At 45.4% G+C, this 24697-nt stretch overlaps 1 protein-coding gene across 2 annotated transcripts in view; it reads right to left on the bottom strand.

The window, feature by feature from the left end:
- The window catches only part of PTEN (phosphatase and tensin homolog), a 303421-nt gene that overhangs the window by 86133 nt on the left and 192591 nt on the right, over window positions 1-24697 (bottom strand). For both annotated transcript variants that reach the window (XM_069239896.1, XM_069239897.1), the window contains exon 6: window positions 930-1071. In XM_069239896.1, coding sequence (XP_069095997.1) covers window positions 930-1071 — 142 coding nt within the window. The remainder of the gene's footprint in view (window positions 1-929; window positions 1072-24697) is intronic.

Here is a 24697-nt window from a genome sequence, read left to right as displayed (position 1 = left end):
AATGTGAACGGTCCTGACAGAATTTCTCCAATAGCCATGTTTTCAAAAGTATTATTTGATAAAAGCATACAGAATTCTTTTTTTACGTCTGAAGTACAGTGCTTAAAATTCTGGGCTATTCGTTTACTGCATTAATAAAATGTTGGGAATTGCATTCAAACCCACAAGATGTCAAAAAATAGCTTTCCTGTAGGACTGTGACATGAAATCTCTCCATAAAAATAAATATATTAGGAATATGGAGCACCTTATATACAAATATCTGAATCCATGTTTTCAGAGACTGGTTTCATTCCACTGCTCTAGCAAGGAAGGCTACCACTGACACAAAGCACACATGAAGGGGAAAGATTAGCAAATATACCCTGGGGGCTCGCCACCAACAACTGTAAAATCTGATCTAGAGCTGGTTACATTTTCTCATAAGACAAGGAGCAGTCTTAGAAGCTCAGTGCCCCTTATCCTGCACTCATTCTGTTTTATCCAGTAAGATGAAGGCACATAGTTGTGAACTGTTCAGCACATCGAGGCCGCCTTATCACTAAAACCAATCATGAGGATTCAGCTTCAATATACATGAATTAGAATCCGTACACCATGTTCGCACTACTGTTTGTTGCGGCATGTTTGCATTCAATGAATAGAGATAGCGTCAATAGTGAACAGGTTTGTTTCACTAAACACATATCAAAAGAATATTTTCATCTAGAGGTATAAACACCATTGCAGGCAAATCTAAACAATCCAGAGAAAGAGGGACAACACAAGTGAGGGTTTTTATTAAGTACATGTACTGTTGGTTTATCGAGTTTAAGCAGGAAAACCGAACACTGGGCAGGTCAGTAGGTACTTTTCTGTTGCCAAAGGTTTTTTTGTACAACTTTTTAGTAAGGAAGATTGATACATCAATAGTAAAGGAAACCACTTACTACTTGTTCCGCCACTGAACATTGGAATTGTTTCAAACACAATCTTGTGAAAAAGTAGTGCCACTGGTCTGTAATCCAGATTTTTCTGTAATAGATAGCTATAGTAAAAAACGTAACGCCTTTGACTAGGGATGGTCACCCCCTAGAAAGAGAAGAAAGGAACAGTACAGGTCAACATTTTCAGACAGCTCCAGTGACATTATTTGTATACACTGATTCGACATGGTTTTACTGTTAAATCTAATTTATTAAGCACGTTGCTAATAACATTTCAGTCCACATTAAGAATTCATCTTTATCATGAAAGCTCAACTTTATATAAATATATGAAGTCAAAGACCAACCAAAAAAAACAAATAATTGTGAAAGTAAAATAAAAAAAGTGTAACTATAGGTTCTCAAAATGAATCTGCATATTAAAGTATAACGTACCAAAAAAGTAACATGCGTCACACCATGTACACACTTTCATTCACCCACCACGGCAGACGCCCCTCCTCCAAAAACAGTGTTTCACTGTCACTAACAGAAGAAAGGTGGCACCATCTATTCGCAGGGATAGATTATAACCTCCTGGGCCTCTAATTTGTGGTTCAGGGACCTAACTCATTAAGACTGGTGCACAGACACACCTATATTCATAGCCCTACCAGGAGTACTGAAGAGGGCCCTAAACATCTGTTGTTTGGTCCAGGGCTTTCATGCCTAGGTAGATCATGAACTTGGGTGCTTCCTTAGCACAGTGGGGAATGTGTTAAACTCATGCCATACATGCAGCCAGACTTGGCCATGATGGTGTCACATAGGTTCTCATTATCCTAGGCTACTGGATTTGGGCGGCAGAATCGCATAGTTTGTGGGGTACTTAGTACAATTCCACACCATGTCGGCTTAATCCAGGTTTTCCGGCTAACTAGCAGCACCTCATCTCTTCAAGAACACAGATGATTGTGCTAACTAGGCTCATAACAAGAAAGACTCCTCAGGGGAATCGTGGTCGATCAGATCTCATCCCCTTCTCTCAAAGGCCAGTCTCACTCTGATTGCCCCAGGATTGGTGCTCCAAAATACTGCCTCATGCGTTCACAACACAGTTGCGCTGGTGGAAGCGCTTTCAGTCCTCCTTGTTGTGAAGAGAGACAGCCACTGCGCAGAAAATATAGCAACAGCAAAATGCCACCTATTATAGCCAAAGTGATTGGATATCCTCCGAAAATATTGAGTGTATGGCTGAAGGTATTAAGCCAAATATAGAGGAGAAGATGTGAATGAAACCATAACCAACAGCCTTAAAGAAACGCAATTCCAGTAGTACTGGATGCGTTGAATATTTGTCCCACGAATTCACAAGTGTTTTGGAAAATTTGAGCTTAAAAGGGAATGAGTTTGTGCAGATGACCTCACAACTTGAAGTGTATAGGTCTCATACGCAGAAAAGGGCCACATGTTTCTCAAACAATAATGACTCAAGTCTGCTCAACTTTTCAAATTTCACATTTGAAGTAGCAATGTCAGGCCAAATGTCTGTTACTCCTCTTTGTTGTGTACGGGGGAAAAGGACATTCCTGCAACATGTGACAATTTGGGTGACTGAAATGATAAGCTATTCCGGCTCGCATTCCACAACAGCTCTCACTCTTAAGGAGCACATAGCTTCCATTTGAGAGCACATGAACACAGGTCTAATCAAAGGGACTAGAAGTTTACTGCTGAGGCATTACATGCCCCGTGCAAAGACAGTTGTTTACAAACCATTGAATGGCTCACAGTATTCTCCCATTCACAACCGCTAAGAAAAACCTCTTTCATGCCACTAAAGCATTTGTACAAAAAGGGAAGCTCCCACACCTCGTGTAGGTAACTAGCTCCCAGCCTTTCATATTTGCCTACTGGAATGTGTTTCAAGCATGATGTGAATTGAAGCGTTCAAATATGCAGATCTAAAATCCTGTGCATTAGCCATTTAGCAAATGGTATTGCAGCCACAGTGAAAGGCAACTTTTCTAATATCTCGATTAAGAGCATGACATAATTGTTGTTGAGTTAAATTAAGTGTTGAAAATATGTCCCTTGCGCTAACGTGTTGCCAGGGAATGTGACCTGCTTTCAGTGTTTGTAGTGTCCAACCTAACTCTATCACGGGCCTCAGCTGACTCTGTCCATGGTGTAAAGATGACATGTCACTGTGTTATGTCTATTACAGAGGATACAATATTATTTAAAGTGTATATCTGGTCGGATAAAGTGCTAATCCTATTATCTACAACGGCTAATGCCTTCTGCAAATTTTAATGATCAATTTGATTTAACTGGGCAGTTGCTTCTAGTTAGGAAAGTTTCCAAATGTAATTAAATACTGCATATAAGAAGTGTTTTCTGTGTTGTCTTATGGGGCCTCACAGGAAATCCTGCAGATCAGTGTTGCTGGACAGGAGACTGAGGTGTTCTTTAACAGCATCTAGGGAGGAACTTTTCAACCTTTGCAGGCATAATTTACCTACACTGTATGGTGTCACTATAACCGAGTGTCCGAGGACACATAGCGAGGGTCTAGCCTATTTACTCTAAAAAAAAAAAAACATCGGTGTTTACAAAAAGTATTTGGCACACATTGATATCTATCTGTCACAATAACCTCCCACCTAGACGTGAAAGTGATATGTTAAATGTCCCATTCTGGACCCCTTCATCGAGCAGATCTTCAGCTGCATTTAGATATTTTTGCATTCATAAAATTTAGCAGGGGTAGGAATACTGGGCGCATTCAATTCCTTGATTTTAGCTAGGCCTAAACAACTTGTCTGTTGTACAGTTTCTTTTAAAAATATCATTTGAACAGGTATCAGGGTATGTTCTAAATAAAGCTTCCTTTCCCCTTATTTGCCCATTTTTACTTCCCCACACACTTTAAGTCTCTTGACTTGAACCAGTAATCATAACCTTCTATGGCTAAATGGGAAACGAAGGAATCACAATTGATCACATTTTGTGTCTGTCAATAAAATATGTTGATTTTCCATCACTGGCAATCTAAAATAATACGACTCAGCATTTTTGACATCGTGCCCAGAGAAATATGCAAACTTTCAGTATACGTTTTGGAACTCCACACGGGTGGAGTCGGACAATGTTCCCACTGTGTGTAATTAAAAATAGTCTTTGGGGTACTTGCTCTGTGAATAAACTGATGCCCATAATAACTGTAACAGAACATTTCTCCATAATTTTCTTTGGATTGATACACATATTCATTTTCAAATACAGTATAATACTGCAAATCAGACATCATGGAATCAACTGTTCGTGGCATGCTGCGCTGCAGATTCACATGCTGTGCACTGTTCCTGCCATCTAGTGTTGGGCTCGGAGTGTTACAAGTTGTTTTTCTTCGAAGAAGTCTTTTCGAGTCACAGGACCGAGTGACTCCTCCCTTTCGGCTCCATTGCGCATGGGCGTCGACTCCATCTTAGATTGTCTTCCCCGCAGAGGGTGAGGTAGGAGTTGTTAAAGTAAGGATATTAGAGGTGCCCATGCAGTGGAGTAAATGTGTATGTACATAGTGTGTATTAAAGTCAAAATGATTTACATATTTACATATTAATGCAACTAAAACGGCTACAGGCTGCCGGAGAGGTGGGAGGGCGCATGTGAATCTGCAGCGCAACATGCCACGAACAGATGTACACTGGGTAAGTGACATTTTCTGTTTGATGGCATGCGTAGCTGCAGATACACATGCTGCGCATAGATTACAAAGCGGTGATCTCCCCAAAAGCGGTGGTTAGCCTGTAGGAGTTGAAGTTGTCTGAAATAATGTTCTTAGTACAGCCTGTCCTACTGTGTTTTGTTGTGTTGCCAACACATCTACACAGTAATGCTTAGTAAATGTATGGGGCGTAGACCAGGTGGCTGCTTTACAAATTTCTGTCATTGGTATATTACCAAGAAAAGCCATTGTGGCGCCTTTCTTTCTAGTGGAGCGTGCCCTTGGAGTAATGGGTAATTCTCTTTTAGCTTTAAGGTAGCAAGTCTGAACGCATTTAACTATCCATCTGGCAATGCCTTGTTTGGATATAGGGTTAACTGCATGTGGTTTTTGGAAAGCTACAAACAGTTGTTTTGTTTAACTAAATTGTTTTGCTCGGTCGATGTAATACATTAATGCTCTTTTTATGTCTAATGTATACAATGCCCTTTCTGCGACTGAGTCTCGCTGTGGAAAAAAGACTGGGAGTTCCACCATTTGGTTTAGATGAAACGATGATATGACTTTTGGTAAGAATAGTGGATTTGTCCTGAGAACCACCTTATGTTTATGTATTTGTATAAATGGTTCTTGAATAGTAAACACCTGTATTTAGCTAACTCTTCGAAGTGAAGTGATAGCTATTAGAAAAGCTACTTTCCAAGTCCAAAATTGTATTTGACAAGAATGCATGGGTTCAAATGGTGGGCCCATAAGTCGTGTTAATGCAATCTTAAGATTCCACGAAGGTACTGGTGGTGCCCTTGGGGGTATGATTCTTTTTAGCCCTTCCATAAAGGCTTTAATAACTGGGATTCTAAAAAGTGATTTTGAATGTTTAATCTGCAAATAAGCAGATATTGCAGTGAGATGTATTTTAATGGAAGGGAAGGCCAGACTGGACTTTTGTAAGTGTAGTAAATAACTTACAATGTTTTGTGTGGAGGCGTTTAATGGCATACTTTGATTAGCCTGGCAATAGCAAACAAACCTTTTCCATTTGTTAGCGTAACAATGTCTTGTGGGTTTTCTTGCTTGTTTAATGACCTCCATACACTCTTTGGAAAGGTTTAGGTATCCAAATTCTAAGACTTCAGAAGCCAGATTGCTAGGTTGAGCGATGCTGGATTTGGGTGTGTGATCTGTTAGTTGTGTTAACAGATCTGGTCTGTTTGGTAGTTTGATGAGGGGTACCACAGATAGGTCCAACAGTGTTGCATACCAGGGTTGGCGTGCCCAAGTTGGTGCTATAAGTATTAGTTTGAGTTTGTTTTGACTCAGTTTGTTGACCAGATAAGGAATGAGCGGGAGAGGGGGAAAAGCGTAAGCAAATATCCCTGACCAGCTGATCCATAGAGCATTGCCCTTGGACTGAGGGTGTGGGTATCAGGACGCGCAGTTTTGGCATTTTGCGTTTTCTTTTGTTGCAAACAGATCTATGTTTGGTGGAAGTGGTGGAAGTGACGTTGTAGGATCTTGGGATGTATTTCCCACTCGTGAGTTTGTTGGTGATCTCGACAGATTGTCGGCTGATTGTGAATGCCTGGTATATATTGTGCTATTAGGCGAATGTTGTTGTGAATTGCCCAATGCCAAATTTTTTGTGCTAAGACACAGCTCTGACGAGTGTGTCCCCCCATTTGTTTAGATAATACATTGTTGTTATATTGTCTGTTTTGACAAGAATGTGTTTGTGGGCTAGAAGGGGTTGAAAGGCCTTTATTGCTAGAAAGACTGCTAACAGTTCCAAGTGATTTATGTGGAGTTGTTTTTGCTGATTGTCCCACTGACCTTGTATGCTGTGATTGTTGAGGTGTGCTCCCCACCCAATCATGGATGCGTCTATTGTGAGAATGGCGTGAGGCACTGGGTCTTGGAAAGGCCGCCATATGTTTAAATTTACCTGGTTCCACCATTGAAGCGACGAGTGTGTTTGGTGGTCTATCAACACTAGATCTTGGAGTTGACCCTGTGCTTGCGTCCATTGTTTTGCTAGGCACTGTTGTAAGGGCCGCATGTGTAGCCTTGCATGTGGGACAATAGCTATGCATGAGGACATCATGCCTAATGGTTTCATCACAAACCTGACCGTGTAATGTTGGTTTGGTAGAATGCTTGATTTTATATTTTGAAATGACTGCACTCTTTGCGGACTTGAAGTGGCAGTTGCTCTTTGTGTGTTGTGTTGTGTTGCTCCCAAATATTGTTGTATTTGGGATGGCTGTAAACAAGATTTTTAGTAATTGATAGAAAACCCTAGTTTGTGTAGAGTATCTATTACGTATTGTGTGTGAACGTGACATTGTTGAGTGTTAGCTTTTATTAGCCAATCGTCCAGATATGGGAATACATGCATGTGATGTCTTCTTATATGAGCTGCTACTACAGGTAGGTATTTTGTAAATACCCTTGGGGCTGTTGTTATTCGTAACAGCAACACTTCGGATTGGTAATGTTTGCCTTGTATTATAAACCTGAGGTATTTCCTGTGAGATGGATGGATGGGTATATGAAAATACGCATCCTTGAGATCCAGTGTTGTCATGTATTCCCCTTGTTTTAGTAAGGGAACTACGTCCTGAATTGTTACCATGTGGAAATGATCTGATTTGATGAAGAGAATCAGTGTTCTGAGATCTAAGATAGGTCTTAACGTTTTGTCTTTTTTTGGGATAAGGAAATACAGGGAGTAAACGCCTGTTCCTTTCTGGTTTTCGGGTACTAGCTCTATGGCTTGTTTTTGTAGCAATGCTTGGACCTCTATTTGTAATAGGTCTCAGTGTTGTGTAGACAATTTGTGTGGTTTTGGTGGAACATCTGGAGGGAATGTTGTGAATTCAATGCAATAACCAGGTTGATAGGACCCACCTGTCTGTGGTAATGTGTGTCCAATTGTGGTTGTATTTAGTTAAACTCCCTCCACCGGTGATAAGTGTTGGGGAAGTGTGACATTGAAGTCCCTGTTTGCTAGGACTTGGCTTGGAGGGCTGGAATTTCCCTCTTCCTCTTGGGAATTGTCCTCTGTAGGAACCACAAAACCCCCCTCTCTGGTACTGAGATTGGTAGGTGGGTTTTATTTGGGAGGTTGATGGTTCTGGTGGCTGTTGTCTACACCACACCCTAAACTGTGGTTTCCTAAATGTTCCTCTGTATTGTGAGGAGAAGAGCGTGCCCATGGCTTTGCCGGGTCTGTGTCTTTTTTCATTTTCTCTATTGTGGTATCCACTTCCAGTCCAAATAGCTGGTGTTGATTAAACAGCATTTTCAATACCGCCTGTTGTATTCCTGGCTTAAATCCAGAACTTCGCAGCCATGCATGCCTTCGAATAGTTACTGCTGTGTTGACAGTCCGTGCTGCTGTATCAGCAGAGTCTAGGGCAGACCGGATTTGGTTATCTGATATTGCCTGTCCTTCTTCAACCACTTGTTAGGCACGTTTTTGGTGTTCTTTGGGCAAATACTGGATGATGTCTTGCATTTCGTCCCAGTGCGCCCTGTCGTAGCGGGCAAGTAGGGCCTGCGAGTTGACAATTCGCCACTGATTGGTTGCTTGCGATGCCACTCTTTTCCCCGTTGCGTCGAATTTTCGACTCTCCTTATCAGGGGGTGGCGCATCCCCTGATGATTGTGAATTTGCCCTTTTCCTTGCAGCCCCCACAACCACTAAGTCCGGAGGGAGCTGTTGAGTAATAAACACTGGGTCTGACGGGGCGGTTTATTTTTCTTTTCGACCCTTGGCGTCATGGCTCTACCTTTTACAGGTTCTTGGAAGACCTGTTGTGCGTGTTTAAGCATGCCCGGTAACATTGGTAAACTTTGGTAGGATGCATGCGTGGATGCCAGAGTGTTGAACAGGAAGTCATCCTCCACCGGTTCCGAGTGCATTGTTACGTTGTGGAACGTAGCTGCTCTGGCTAGTACCTGCGTGTATGCTGTACTGTCTTCTGGTGGTGAAGGCTTGGTTGGATAACACTCTGGGCTGTTGTCCGATGTAGGTGGGTCGTATAGATCCCAGGGATATGCATCATCTTGAGCCATCCCAGTATGTGTGGGTGACTGCGCCATCGGTGTACCCACTGGTGACAATTGTGGTGAGGGCAGTGGGGATGTTTGTGGTGAGAAATGTGGTGGTGGTGACTTCTCTAACCATTTTGGCTTTCGGTTGCATCTCAGTCTCTTGAAAAGCCAGTTTTCTTTTTGATTTGAGTGGAGGGATGGTTTTTATCTTCCCTGTGTCCTTGTGGATTTCTAACCTTCGCAGTGTTTGGTCACGTTCTTCTAAATCCAGTTCCTGCTCAAATCTGTGCCTTTCTTTGAGCTGCAGAGAAAGCTCTTGCTCTTCTGTGTAGGAAGAACGTTTTGGCTCCAAAGCTGTTTTTTTCGGTACCGAAATTCCCATCGAAATTGTCTTTTTTGGTTCCGATAAGCTCTTTCGAGGCTTGCCCGACTCGATTATTCGATGCAGACTTTTCAGTGCTGGATTCTCGACCGGAGTCGGAAGTCTTCGGCAAATCTTTGGCCTTTTTCGGTGCGATGTTACTTCGTCACCTTCTTTTCTGTGGGTTGAGCCCTGGCCTCATGGCAGTGGCGTCCCCGTGGCCTTGAGTTTTTTGGTGTGACCCTGGGTGTGGGACAGGGCAGGTGTACTCACTGTTTGCCGCACCGTCGAAGGTCGATCACCGTCGGATTGATCAGAGTCCGATTCTTGGATGGAAATTCTTAGCTCTTCTTCCTCAACGACAAGATGTTTCGGCTTCAACGCCATCTGTAGTGGTCTTGCGCTTTAATCCCTTAAGGTCTTCTTGGATCGAAACGCTCGGAAAGCTTCACAAGTATCCTCTCTGTGTTCGGGCGACAAACACGGGTTACAGACCTGGTGCTGGTCTGTATAAGGATACTTGGCGTGACACTTAGGACAGAAACGTAAGGGGGTCCCGGTCCGTTAGTGTTCGACGACGGGTGTGGTCGGGCCGATCAGGCCTTGATGAAGAGCGGAAGCCCCGCCGAAGCGGTCTTGATGTCGGTGCCGACACGATAAAACTAAACCGGTACCGAACGTAAACAATACTGAAAAATTTTCTATTATTTTCCAAGTTTCCCGATTCGAAATACGGAGCGAAGAGGAACACGTCCGAACCCGATGGCGGAAAGAAAACAATCCAAGATGGAGTCGACGCCCATGCGCAATGGAGCCGAAAGGGAGGAATCACTTGGTCCCGTGACTCGAAAAGACTTCTTCGAAGAAAAACAACTTGCAACACTCCGAGCCCAACAGTAGATGGCAGGAACAGTGCACAGCATGTGTATCTGCAGCTACACATGCCATCGAACATATATATATATATATATATATATATATATATATATGGATAATGTCACTTACCCAATGTACATCTGTTTGTGGCATGAGACGCTGCAGATTCACATGCTGTGCATTATCCTGATATCTAGTGTTGGGCTCGGAGTGTTACAAGTTGTTTTTCTTCGAAGAAGTCTTTTCGAGTCAAGAGACCGAGGGACTACTCCCTTTCGGCTCCATCTTAGATTGTTTTCCCCGCAGAGGGTGAGGTAGGAGTTATGTATTAGGATATGTATGTACATAATGTGTATTAAAATAATAGTTATTTACAAATTTACAATTTTTCATTCAACTAATAACGGCTACAGGCTTCCGGGGAGGTGGGAAGGAGCATGTGAATCTGCAGCATCTCATGCCACGAACAGATGTGCACTGGGCAAGTGACATTTTCCGTTCGGTTGGCATGTGTAGCTGCAGATACACACGCTGTGCATAGACTAATAAGAGTAATCTCCCAAAAATGCGGTGGCTTAGCCTGTAGGAGTTGAAGTTGTCTGAAATAATGTTCTTAATACAGCCTGTCCTACTGTGGCTTGTTGCGTTGCTAACACATCTACACAGTAATGCTTAGTGAATGTATGAGGCGTAGACCAGGTGTCTGCCTTACAAATTTCTGTCATAGGTATATTCCCAAGAAAAGCCATTGTGGCACCTTTCTTCCTAGTGGAATGTGCTCTTGGTGTAATAGGTAGATCTCTTTTTGCTTTAATATAGCAACTTTGAATACATTTAACTATCCATCTGGCGATGCCTTGTTTGGATATAGGATTACCTGCATGAGGTTTTTGGAAGGCTACAAACAATTGTTTTGTTTTTACGAAATTGTTTTGTTCTGTCAATGTAATACATTAGTGCTCTCTTTATGTCTAATGTATGTAAGGCTCTTTCGGCTACTGAGTCTGGTTGCGGAAAGAATACTGGGAGTTCCACTGTTTGGTTTAGGTGGAATGGTGATATGACCTTTGGTAGGAATTTGGGATTTGTACAGAGAACCACTTTATGTTTATGTATTTGTATAAAGGGTTCTTGAATAGTAAATGCTTGTATCTCACTTACTCTTCTAAGTGATGTGATAGCTATTAGGAAGGCTACTTTCCAAGTTAAGTATTGCATCTCACAAGAGTGCATGGGTTCGAATGGTGGTCCCATGAGTCGTGTTAATACAATATTAAGGTTCCACGAAGGTACTGGTGGTGTCCTTGGGGGCATGATTCTTTTTAGTCCCTCCATAAATGCTTTGATGACTGGGATTCTAAAAAGCGAGGTTGTATGTGTATCTGCAGACAGGCAGATATTGCAGTGAGATGTATTTTAATGGAAGAGATTGCTAGATTAGAATTTTGTAAGTGTAATAAGTAGCTTACAATATCCTTCGTGGAGGCATGTAGTGGTTGAATCTGATTAGTGTGGCAGTAGTAAACAAATCTTTTCCATTTGTTTGCGTAACAATGTCTCGTCATAGGTTTTCTAGCTTGTTTAATGACCTCCATACACTCTTGTGTAAGGTTTAAATGCCCGAATTCTAAGACTTCAGGAGCCAGATTGCTAGACTGAGCGATGCTGGATTCGGGTGTCTGATCTGTTGTTTGTGTTGTGTTAACAGATCTGGTATGTTTGGTAACTTGATGTGAGGTACTACTGATAAGTCCAACAGTGTTGTGTACCACGGTTGGCGAGCCCAGGTTGGTGCTATGAGTATTAGTTTGAGTTTGTTTTCACTTAGTTTGTTGACCAGATAAGGAATGAGTGGGAGAGGGGGAAAAGCGTAAGCAAATATCCCTGACCAACTGATCCATGGTGCATTGCCCTTGGATTGAGGGTGTGGGTACCTGGACGCGAAGTTTTGGCATTTTGTGTTTTCTTTTGTTGCGAATAGGTCTATGTTTGGTGTTCCCCAGCGGAGGAAGTGATCCTGTAGGATCTGGGGATGAATTTCCCATTCGTGAGTTTGCTGGTGACCTCGACTGAGATGGTCAGCTAACTGGTTCTGAATACCTGGGATATAATGTGCTATTAGGTGAATGTTATTGTGAATTGCCCAATGCCAAATCTTTTGTGCTAAGAGACACAATTGTGACGAGTGTGTCCCTCCTTGTTTGTTCAGATAATACATTGTTGTCAGTTTTGACAAGAATGTGTTTGTGGGCTATTAGTGGTTGAAATGCTTTTAGTGCTAGAAACACTGCCAACAGTTCTAAATGATTTATGTGGAGGTGTTTTTGTTGATTGTCCCATTGTCCCTGTATGCTGTGCTTGTTGAGGTGTGCTCCCCACCCCATCATGGAAGCATCATCTGTTGTCATCACATCTTGAGGCACTGGGTCCTGGAATGGCCGCCTTTGGTTTAAATTTATAGGGTTCCACCACTGAAGCGAGAAGTGTGTCTGGCGGTCTATCAACACTAGATCTTGGAGTTGACCCTGTGCCTGTGTCCATTGTTTTGCTAGGCACTGTTGTAAGGGCCGCATTTGTAATCTTGCGTTTGGGACAATGGCAATGCATGAAGACATCATGCCTAGAAGTTTCATTAGTGTTGGTTTGGCTGTATGCTTGATGTTATATTTTGGAACGCTTGGACACTTTGTGGACTTGGAGTGGAAATCGCTTTTTGTGTGTTGAGTGTTGCTCCCAAGTATTGTTGTATTTGGGATGACTGCAGATGTGATTTCTGGTAATTTATAGAAACCCTAGTTTGTGTAAAGTTTTTATAATGTATTGCGTGTGAAGAAGACACTGTTGTTGAGTGATGGTTTTTATTAGCCAGTCGTCTAAGTATGGGAATACGTGCATGTGCTGTCTCCTTATGTGAGCGGCTACTACTGCAAGGCATTTTGTGAATACCCTTGGGGCTGTTGTTATCCCGAACGGTAACACTTTCAATTGATAGTGTACGCCGTGTATTACAAACCTTAAGTATTTTCTGTGAGAAGGATGGATGGGTATGTGAAAGTAGGCATCCTTGAGATCTAATGTTGACATGTAGTCCTCCTTTTTAAGTAAGGGAACCACGTCTTGAAGTGTTACCAAGTGGAAGTGATCCGACTTGATGAAGAGATTCAGTGTTCTGAGGTCTAATATAGGTCTTAACGTTTTGACCTTCTTGGGAATTAGGAAATATAGTGAGTAGACGCCTGTTGATTTCTGATGGTTGGGTACTAACTCTATTGCTTGTTTTTGTAATAATGCTTGGACCTCTATTTGTAATAGAGGTAAATGTTGTTTGGACATATTGTGTGCCCTTGGGGGCACATCTGGCGGGAAATTTGTGAATTCTATGCAATAACCATGTTGGATAATGGCTAGGACCCATGCGTCCGTAGTAATGTGTGTCCAGTTTTCATAGTATGCAGTAAGTCTCCCCCCCACTGGTGTTAAGTGTTGGGGTTCTGTGACATTGAAGTCATTGTTTGGTTTGGCTTGTTTTAGGGGTCTGGAACTTTCCCCCTTCCTCTTTGGAATTGTCCACCCCTATATGAGCCATGAAACCCTCCCCTCTGGTATTGTGCCTTATAGGTGGGTCTGGTTTGCGAGGTGAAAGGCTCTGGTGTTTGATTCGAAACCCCCACTAAATTGTGGCTTTCTAAATGTGCCTCTGCCCTGTGGGGAGTAGAGCGCGCCCATGGCTTTGGCCGTGTCCTCCTTTAATTTTTCAATTGCTTTGTCCACTTCTGGCCCAAAAAATTGTTCCTGGTTAAAAGGCATGTTCAACACTGCTTGTTGGATTTCTGGCTTGAATCCAGAGCTTCGTAACCATGCATGCCTGCGAATGGTTGCCGCAGTGTTGACTGTTCGTGCTGCCATGTCTGCCGAGTCTAATGCGGACCTTATTTGGTTGTTGGATATTGCTTGTCCTTCTTCCACACCCTGTTGGGCACGTTTCTGGTGTTCTTTGGGCAAGTGTTGTATAATGTGTTGCATCTCGTCCCAGTGTGCCCTGTCGTAGCGAGCAAGTAGGGCTTGTGAGTTTGCGATCCGCCATTGATTGGCTGCCTGTGCTGCCACTCGTTTGCCCGCTGCGTCAAACTTCCTACTCCCTTTGTCAGGCGGTGGAGCGTCTCCAGACGATTGAGAGTTTGCTTTCTTTCTTGCTGCTCCTACAACCACCGAGTCTGGTGTAAGTTGCTGTGTTATAAACACAGGATCCGTTGGGGGAGGCTTGTATTTTTTCTCCACCCTAGGCGTGATAGCCCTTCCTTTAACTGGCTCCTGGAATACCTGTTTTGCATGTTTGAGCATGCCCGGGAGCATTGGCAGACTCTGGTAGGAAGTGTGGGTGGATGCCAGGGTGTTGAACAGGAAATCATCCTCTATTGGCTCAGAGTGCATTGCTACATTGTGGAACGTAGCTGCCCTTGATAGTACCTGCATATATGCAGTACTGTCCTCTGGAGGTGACTGCTTTGTTGGGTAACAGTCCGGACTGTTGTCTGATACTGGTACATCATACAAGTCCCATGCATCAGGATCATCCTGCGTCATCCCTGTATGCATAGGTGACTGCATAGGTGGTGTTCCCACCGGAGACAACTGTGGTGAGTGTAGTGGGGAAGGTTGCGGAGAAAAACTCGGTGGTGGTGTTTTTTCTCTGGCCACCTTCGCCTTGGGCTGCATTTCTGACTCTTGAAATGCCAGTTTTCTTGTTGTTTTAATTGGAGGAAGAGTTTGTATTTTTCCAGTTTCCTTCTGGATATGCAACCTCCTTTGCGTATGGTCTGGCTCAACCATACTTATTTCCTGCTCAAATCTGTGTTTTTTATGCATTTGGCTGGAAAGTCCTTGCTCTTCTGTGTAAGAGCTTCTTTTTGGCTCCGAAGCCTCTTTTTTCGGTACCGAGGTTTCCGATAAAGTCTTTCTCGGTTTCAACGTTATTTTTCTCACCTTGGGTGAGTCGAACTCTTGGTGTCGAGATCGTTCGGTGCCAAATCTTGACCGGAGTCGGAAGTCTTTGGCAAATCTCTGGCCTTTTTCAGTGCCGATGTTTGGTCACCTTCTTTTTGATGGGTTAAGCCATGGCCTGCTGGCGGTAGCGTCCCCTTGGCCTTAACGATCTTTGTGAGAGTTTTGGACGGGGCAGTTTCACTCACTGTTTTCTGCATCGTTGTGGTTCGCTCACTTTCGAAATTGTCAGAGTCCGCCCCCCTGGATGGAAATTCTTTCCTCCTCGGCATCGAGTTGTTCTCTCGGTGTCGACGCCATTTGTAGTCTTCTCGCTCGATCACAAAGGGTCTTTTTTTATTGAAACGCTCGACAGGCCTCACAAGTATCCTCCCTGTGTTCTGGTGATAAACACAGATTACAGACCAGGTGTTGGTCTGTATAGGGATAGTTCGAGTGGCACTTCAGACAGAAGCAGAAGGGGGTCCGATCCATTAGTCTTCGTCGATTGATGCGTTCGGGCTGACCAGGCCCCGCTGAAGAGAGGAAGCCCCGAAGGGACGCCGGAGCGCTTCTGCGATTGGTGCCGATACGGTAACACTAACCCAGTACAGAGCGAGAACAATACCGTAGAAGTTTCGATATTTAGCTAACTTTCCCGATTCCAAATACGGAGCGAAGAGGAACACGTCCGAACCAGATGGCAGAAAGAAAACAATCTAAGATGGAGTCGACACCCATGCGCAATGGAGCCGAAAGGGAGGAGTCCCTCGGTCTTGAGACTCGAAAAAAAATCTTCGAAGAAAAACAACTTGTAACACTCCGAGCCCAACACTAGATGGCAGGATAATGCACAGCATGTGAATCTGCAGCTACACATGCCACCGAACGAGATATATATATATATATATATATATATATATATCTCTCTCTCTCTCTCTCTCTCTCTCTCTCTCTCTCTCTCTCTCTCTCTCTCTCTCTCTCTATATATATATATATATATATATATATATATACATACATACATATACACACACATAAAAGTATACATCTTGTACATACAATGTTCCAGAAATACATATATAAAATATATACAAATCATATCTTTCTTGGCATAACCAGACAGGAAACAGGGAGGCAGGTGGGACTGTGAGGAATCCACAGGTAGATACTGTATCCACCAGAAAAAGCATTACCGAAGGTAAGTAACTCGTTCTTCTGATGGATACATCTACCTGTGGGTTCCTCGTCTTTTGGATAGAATCCCAAAGCAGTGCCGCACTTGGAGATCGGTGCCTGTTTAGCTACACCAATATATCTTCCTCACTTCTGAATCAAATGCAGTAATTCTTCGCGAAAGTGTGGAGTGAAGCCCACATTGCTGCTTTACAAGTTGCACCTGCAGCCAAAGCAGAAGTAGTAGACTTAGACTTAGCTCTGGTAGAACAAGCTATAATGCCCTCTGGAGGGTCCTTCTTCACCAGTGAATAGCATATTTTAATGCAAAGACTGACCCACCCTGAGAGTGCTTTGCTCATGCAGCCAACAAAAAGCTGATCATCCGCCCTCAATTCTCTTATCCTGTCCACAGAGATGCTCAGTGCTCTCTTTGGATCCAGATGGGGCAGCCTTTCCTCCTCCTTAGAGGGATGGGGAAAGGACAGAAGGGTGACGGACTGCCCTAAATGGAAAGGAGTCACCACCTTTGGTAGGAAAGCCACCCTGGTTCTCAAAACCACTTTGTTAGCATGGAAAGTGGTAAATGGGGGTTTTACACTCCGAGCTTGCAGCTCACTAACACACCTAGCTGACGTGACTGCTATTAGAAAGAGAGTTTTAAACGTAAGGAGCCAAAATGGGCAACTATGCAATGGTTCAAACGGTGTACACATGAGGTATGTTAAAACAAAATTTTAATCCCACTGAGGCATTATAAACGGAGTGAGAGGAAGCCTATCAGTCAAACCCTTAAGAAACCTTAGAACTATAGGAAACTTGTCTCTTCTCACACCATTTAACAAACTTGGCCCATCTACCAGCATAGACAGTTTTGGAGGAGTGTCAACTGGCCGATAATAGAACATCCACCATTTCTGGGGGAAGAGAAAAAGAATTCAGATTTCCCAGATTAATCGCCAGGCATGCTGCTGCAGGCTCTGGAGTTCGGGTGTAGAACCTGCCCCTGCAACTGTGAGAGGTCTGCCCTCTGGGCAGGTGGAGGGGAGAGCACCACAAGAGGTGAAGAATGTCTGTGTACCACACCGTTCTCGGTCAATCCAGGGCTATTAATTTAACTTGGGCCCCAGCTCAACTGAAACTCTCCCCCAATGGTCCCTGCATCGGATACTGGAGGCCGCAGAACAACAGGCAGTGCGTGTTCTTGTGAGTGGCAAACAGGTCTATCTGAGGCATACCTCACAGCTGGAAGACGTGACTTACCACCTCCGGATGGAAACACCACTTTTGATCGACTGGAAAGTGCCGGCTGAGACTGTCCGCACGTATGCTGAGAACTCCGGCCAAATGGTTTGCTACTAACCAAATCCAAAGGTCCTTAGCCCAGGACCAGCGTTCTAGAGCCTCTCTGCATAGAAGATATGACCCTACCTCTCCCTGTTTGTTGATGTACCACATCGCATTAGTGTGATCTGTTAAGACTTGAACCAAATGACAGTGAACGGAAGGAAGAAAGGCCTTGAGAGCCACTTAGCGTAACTCCATCAGATTGATGTGAAACATCTGTTCCACTGGAGACCAAAGACCTTTGATCTCCAGATCCCCCAGATGTGCTCCCCACCCTAGAATGAAAGCATCCGTTAGGACTGGTCACCGGCAGTGGAAGACAAAATGACCTTCGCTGCGATAGGTTGCCGTCTACACTTTATCGAAGATCCACTAGTGTCCCGGGAAATTGCTATACACTACTTGACATCTTTTGTGTTGAAACCACTGCTTGTGGAGGCACCACTGGAGACCCCTCATGTGCCAATGAGTGTGAGTGCCCAACAGAATACAGGAAGCGAACAAACCGAGCAGGTGTAGGACTTTAGGACCAGAACAACTGCTCCATTCTCAAACACTGGAATCATAGCCAACATTTCTAGAAACTTCTGAGGATGGGAATATGAAAATACCCATTGTACAAGTCCATGGAAACCATCCAGTCTTTTTCTGTCCAGCGCCAGAAGCACCTGTGCTAGGGTCAGCATTTTGAAATATTCCTGTTTGAAGAACCAATTCCAATTTTTCAGGTCTAGGATCAGATGTAGACTACCATCCTTTTTGGGGATCGGTAAATATTTTGAATAACAATCCTTGCCCCTTTCCTGCTCTAGAACCAAAACCACTGCGCCCTTTAAAAGCAGATTTTGTACGTCCTGCTGAAGCAGCAGCAGACTTCCTGCCAAACGAAAGGTTTGCTGAGGAGGGAAGGGAGGGGAAAACCCCAAAAAGGGAAGGGCATACCCATTTACTACAATGCCCAACAGCCAACTGTCCGTTGTTATGGCATCCCGTTCTTGAAGGGAATTAACTAAACCTCCCCCTATGGGTAACACAGGCTTTTGAAGGGTAGGAAAACTAGAGCTGCTTCTTTGAAAGTTTAGCAGAGGAGGATGTAGTGGATGAGGAGGAAGGTTGGTGGTGTGCACCACGTTGCTTAGCTCTCCCATGACCTCTGTAGGATCTACAGAGGGGGTTAGAAAACTGCTGTTGTTGAAAGTCCTCCTCCCACGAAAGATGGAGCTCGCCCAAACCCCCTAAACCAACGCAAAGGTCTATAGATGGTGGAGTGTGTCTGAAGGCCTAAGGACTTAGCAGTGGCCTTGCTCTCCTTGAACCTAAGGCCAAATCTGCCTTGGCTCCAAACAACCTGGATCCATCGAATGGAAGATCATTTAACATCGACTGCACATCAGGAGAGACCTCGATCCTCTCAGCTATGCATGCTTTCTGTTGGCAACCAAAGACCCCAGGCTCTGGCAACAGAGTCCGCCATATCCAGGCCCAATAGTATAACCTGCTTTGCTGCCACCCAACTGTCCTGCAAGAGTTCTGTAAAATGACTCTGTACATCTTGCAGCGGTTTGGGGATGACCTCTTTGGCCGAATCCATCAGAGCATGAATGCACCTACCAAATAGGCTAGTAGCATTGACTTGCTTCAAAGTCATACTTCCAGAGGACAGAGGAGCCACACAGCCGGTCATAGTTGCAGTTGGTGCCTGCAGATGCAGGGGAGAGACTCCTTCAATCCAAAGGGGGATACCTTCTTGCTTCTTGTGCAGGCTGAAGACATGTTGCCCTTATAGGATGCACAGCCAGGGAATTGCTGCAGTTCATGGAAGGAGCCGGAGAAATAATATTCAAAGCAGAGTCGTCGCTGGAGTTGAATATTGTTGGTTCCTGGAGGGTCCAGTCGCAGTCCCGGTGGCCAGAAAAACTACTATGCAGAGGAGTCCTACTGGAATCTTGCACATTGAATCTGAAGACCCACCCTGGAAGGAGACCCTAAGTAGCTCAGGAATGGGGATTGGTCACCTCGCAAGGTGGCCACCTATCAGGAGGGTGCTGTGACATCACCTGCCTGACCTGGGCACTCAGATGCTCCCAGGGGCCTCTGCCCACCTTGGATTCAAGATAAACCAGTTTATGCAAGGAGGGAACCAAATGTGCCCTTCAAAGCATACCACTGTCTTGAGAAGGTTCCCCTCCCAAGCCATGTAACACCTATTTCCAAATGGAGAGGAGGTTGCATCCCTCTCCCAAAGCAAATCCTTTGTTCTGCCTTCCTGAGCTTGAGCTGCTCAAGTAGCAGGAGGAAAGCTGTGAGTCCTCTAAGGAGACCCCAGAGTGCATGGAATCATACAATCAATACTGACAACAGTATTGGGATATGATTCAGACATGTTTGATACCAAACATGCCCAGGTTCAGAGTTACCATTATGTAGCTGGACATTGGTAGTGGCCTATGTCCAGTACATGGGTAAAATGGCTTTCCAGTACTCACCAAGTCCAGGAAAATGGAGCTGGAGTTTGTGGGGACACCTCTGCTCATGCAGGGGTGCCCTCATACACAGGTACTTGAACCCTGCCCTCTGGGCTAGGAGGGCCAGCCATAGGGGTGACTTACAGTGAGCTGGTGCAGTGTGCTGTAGTGAAAAGGGTGCATGCACCCTTTTACGTAGGCTGCAATGACAGGCGTGCCGACACATTTTGCATGGGCTCCCATGGGTGGCATAATACATGCTGCAGTCCATGGGGAATCTCTGGTGTCCCAATGCCTTGGGTACTTGGATACCATATACTAGGGACTTATAAAGCAGCATCAGAATGCCAATTGAGGGTATAAAAAGTCAGGGACAACCAAATCCAAAAGGGAGAGAGTAGTTACTGGGGTCCTGGGTAACAGGATCCCAGTAAACACAGTCAAAACACACTGATATCAGGCAAAAAGTGAGGGTAACCATGCCAAAAAGAGGGTACTTTCCTACAGGCGGAAGCCCGGGCAATCATCCACTGGTGGGATGAAGTATCCGCTGGCAGCATCAGGGTATAAGTCCAGATCTATGGAGATCATAAGATCAGGGTCCTGCTGTGTCCCACTCAAACCTCCCCCAGTGAATAATGGGGAACCCAGTGGCCTTAAATCTCCTACAATAGGAAAGGCAGGTGAATAAGAGAGGTGTATAGTAGAGAAGGTGGTTGGGGGGGGCAGGGGGGGAGAGGGGGTGAGAGGAGGAGGAAAAGACTTGTGAATAATGGTAGCCATGTCCTTGGTATTCTTTGGAGGTAGTTATGTGTCCAGAGCCTCCTGAAAAGATAGTTTCCGCTTGAAGTTAACAGGGGGGAAGCAATGATGAACCCTGTACCCTCCTGGATGTGGAGGAGGCACATACCAGCATCTATCGTCTCTAACAGGTTAAACAGGAAATGGTGTGGTCAAAGATTGGCTAGAGTCTTTTGGGCTCTGAAGAGGTTGAATCCCTGGTTTTCGAGGAGCGTCTTTTTAGTCAGTGCCCTTTCGTCAGATCCGAAGAGGTGGAGCTTGGTCAGCTCGGTGACGAAGTGTCAGTGACGAGGTGCCAATAGAAAATGCCATGCTGTCTCAGACCGAAGATGTTGCGGTCAATCCCAAAGACAGTGTCTTGCAATTGGAAATTTTTGGTGCAGATCCGGACGGTGGGGCGTCCAATTCTGTTTTTCAGAGCCAACCATGGCCTATTGGCAGTAACAATCCGACGACCTAGTTAAGAGGCTCTTTGGAAGTCTCAGAGGGGGCAGGAGGGGCCACTACTCACAGATTGCGCAGATGTCACCTTGTGGTTTTCGATATCTGACTGGATGTTGGAGTCCTGGAAGTAAAATGCCACCTCCTGGTCCAGCTCCTGCTGGCCGTGCTCCTCACTGAAGGTGTCGGGCGTGTCTTTTGTGCCATCTCCAGTCGACAAGCTCTTCAGTCTCAAAGGGCATTTTGTGACCGGAATGATCTGTAATCGAAACAGGTTGCTTCTTGATGGTCAGGGGAGAGAGACAGGTTACACACCGGATGTTGACTGGTGTGTGGGAATTTAGAGAGGCACCAAGGACAGATGCAAAATAGACTCCATTCCATCAGCACAGCATATTGGTCGGTCCCGGTGTTGAGGTAGGCTTGAAAGGGTGAGAACGCCCTGGAGGGTGTTTGGTTGGTTCCTGGACAGATGGAGTGAGACAAGTGCAAGAATGTGAGAAAACATGATCGAGAACAAGAACGTTGATGGAGTATAGATGAAAAAGGAAGGTTTTGAAACCGGAGCGAGGGGAAGACTAAACAAAGAGACACACGTGCAAACCGAATGACAGAGAGAAAACAATTTACCAAAGGAGTCAATGACCATGTGCAGTATCACTGAGGACTGATCCCAACACTAGATGGCAGGAGTATGCATATCTACAGCCACACATGCCATCAACCATAACGTTGCAGACTTCGGGCGGAAGTTCAAAATCTGTCAACTGTCTCTGCTCAATCTCCACACAAGAAGACGAAGAGTGAACAGGTTCTGGTGCAGAACCCTCCCCTGCTGCTGTGATAGAAGATCCTCCCGAAGGGGCAGACTGATAGGAGGATCGATGGACATGTTTAACAGCTAGTGAGCCTGGCTTCGTGTCCAGTCCAGAGCCAGCAGGATTACTTGGGCCCGGTCATTCTTGATCTTTGAACTCTGAATAGAAGTGGTATGGGAGGAAAGACATATAGGAGTCCTGAGTTCCACTGGAGACAAAAAACATCTCCAGGCGATTGCTGCCTTGGAAACTCCAATGGGCAATACTGCTGAAATTGCACGTTCTCTGCAGAGAGAAACAGATCTAACCAAGGCTCTCCCCACTGCTGAAAGAGACCTGTCACCACCTCCGGATAGAGATGCCATTTGTGATCTGGTATACATTATCGCCTGAGATAGTCTGCTCTTGCATTCAAAGAGCCTCTCAGATGGAACAAGTATACACCCTGCTGCTCCAGTCACATCCAGAAGCTCGCAGAGCCCCTTGACAAAGGGTCCACGACCCCACTCCATCTTGCTTGTTGCAGTACCACATGGCCGCGGTGTTGGCCTGCACTGTCTTTCCCTTGACAAAGGTAAGAAATACTTTCAATGCCAGCTGGATCACACTGAGCTCCAAAAGGTTGATGTCGAGCTCGAACTCTGCTGGAGACCAGACACCTCATCTCCACCTCTCCCAAATGCCCACTGCATTCCAGGAGTGACGCATCTGTGACTACAGTCACCTCTAGTTGGAGAAGGGAGTGGAATCTGCCTCTGACCCAATCACGGTTCAAAAGCCACCACTGAGATCTGGACCATGTCGGAGAGATTCCCCTGATGCTGCGCACACTGGAACTTCAGGTCCCACTGCAGAACCCGGATATACCATCTGGCATGTCATCAGGTGGAGGACATGAAGTCCAAAAGCCTTACAGTCAGTCACCAAAATCCAGCAAAGAGGTTTAAACATTGGTATCATAGCCTGAATATCCTAGATTCACCGCCTGGGAGGATAAGCCCGAAACTGCACTGTGCCCTGATACGATGAAGGGGAGCATCTGAGAGGTAGTTAGGTGTAACGGAGGAGCGTTTATAGTGAACCCCAGCGAATGCAGGAGGTTCGCTGTAGTCTTGAGGTGGGAGACAACAGCTTGGGGCAAGCCATCCTTCATCAGACAGTGATCAATATGGGGAAGATTAAAACCCCTGATCTTTGCAGATGAGCTGTGACCGCCTCCATACCCTTGCTGAACACCCGAGGGGCACTGGTAAGGCCCAAGGGGAGCACGGGCGGGGAACTGAAAGTGTGCATGGCCTACCATGAACCACAATTAACATCTGTGAGCAGGCAGGACATGAATAAAAAAATAAGCATCCCGCAAGTCCAACACTACCATCTAGGATCAAGGACCTGGCCGTAGCAAGAGAATCCTTTAAATGCTCAAGTGCAGGGTCTGCTTTCTCTCCTAATAGGGCATATCCAGAAGATTAACTTGCCCATCCCAAGAAAAGTCAGATGTCCTCAACCAGTCATGGTACCTCAAGGCCTCTGTCGATGAAACGCTCTGCCCAGTGAGTCGGTCGTGTCCAGTCCACATTAGATTGTGAACAGTCTCTCTCCCATCAGCAACTGCTTGGGAAAGTACAGCTCGGGACACCGCTGGACCTGTGGCAGCACTTGCGCAACCCTATCCCACAGCATTTGGGAATAACGGCCCACAAGGGCAGGAAGGCGAAAAAAATCACATCTTACCTAGTGCGTCCAGCCTCTTGGATGCGCTAGCCAGGGGTGCAGAAGGGAACGCGCCATGTGAGGTAGAAGCTTGGATAATTAAGTTCTCAGGGGTGGAGTATTGCATCAAAAAACTTGAGTTGCCTGGAGCAGGGTGATTTGCAGTAGGCAATAGTCCTGTTCACAGTAGCCCCTGTGCTTGGTTTGATTCAGGTACCCAGTAGGACATCTAACTGTTTCACTGAATGTGAGCAGGGGTTCAGAGGATAAAGCTTCACAATGAGGCACCTCTGTCAGGAGATTAGTCCGAACCACCACCGATGCCAACTCAAAATCCAGGACCTCAACTGCTCTTCGCACCACCCTGGAATATTAAGCTCCCTCCTCCATAGCCACAGTAGGGGGAGAAAGCAAGCCAGTGTCTGGAGAGGTAGCCAGTCCGCTGGCTTCATCCAAGTCTGAACGCCAGCCCATATTTTTCATGCTGGTATTCTAAAAGCTCCAGCAACCTCTCCCATTCATCCCAGAGCCTGAGCCTAAGCCCTAACCAAAAGGCTCAGGATCCGACCTGTTGGCATCAGAATCGGTGTCTCATCACACCCATCCGACTCAGGATCAAAGTCGGGAATTACAATGGGCTCAGCACTGACCGGGGGCATGGACGACACCATGAGCATCAGCATCCAGACTGGCGCTGGGGAAGGCTGAGTTGTCTCGACTGGCGTCTGTCCAGATCCTCAAACGAATCCTTGGGTGCCCCTCAGCATCGGGCTGGAACCGCCACCGTGGAGCCCAAAGGGGCCACCTTCCCATTGGAGCCCACAGGGTCTTCAGCGTGGCCTGGTTGTCCAAAAATGAGGTGCAGGTCTTCAAAATTCTCAAATTTGGGCAGGGTTGCACCCACTCCCAGAAACTTGAGGAAGTGCTCAGTAGGCCCAGGTGCAGGTTCCTTGAAAAAAAGGCCTTAAGCGCCAATGCTCCCTCATCTCGTCAGGCAATGGACGAAGAGAAGGTGAAGCACGCTTTGA

The sequence above is a fragment of the Pleurodeles waltl genome, chromosome 6 (assembly GCF_031143425.1).
Source record: "Pleurodeles waltl isolate 20211129_DDA chromosome 6, aPleWal1.hap1.20221129, whole genome shotgun sequence".
Lineage (NCBI taxonomy): Eukaryota > Metazoa > Chordata > Amphibia > Caudata > Salamandridae > Pleurodeles > Pleurodeles waltl.
This window is presented reverse-complemented; position numbering and strand designations above follow the sequence as displayed.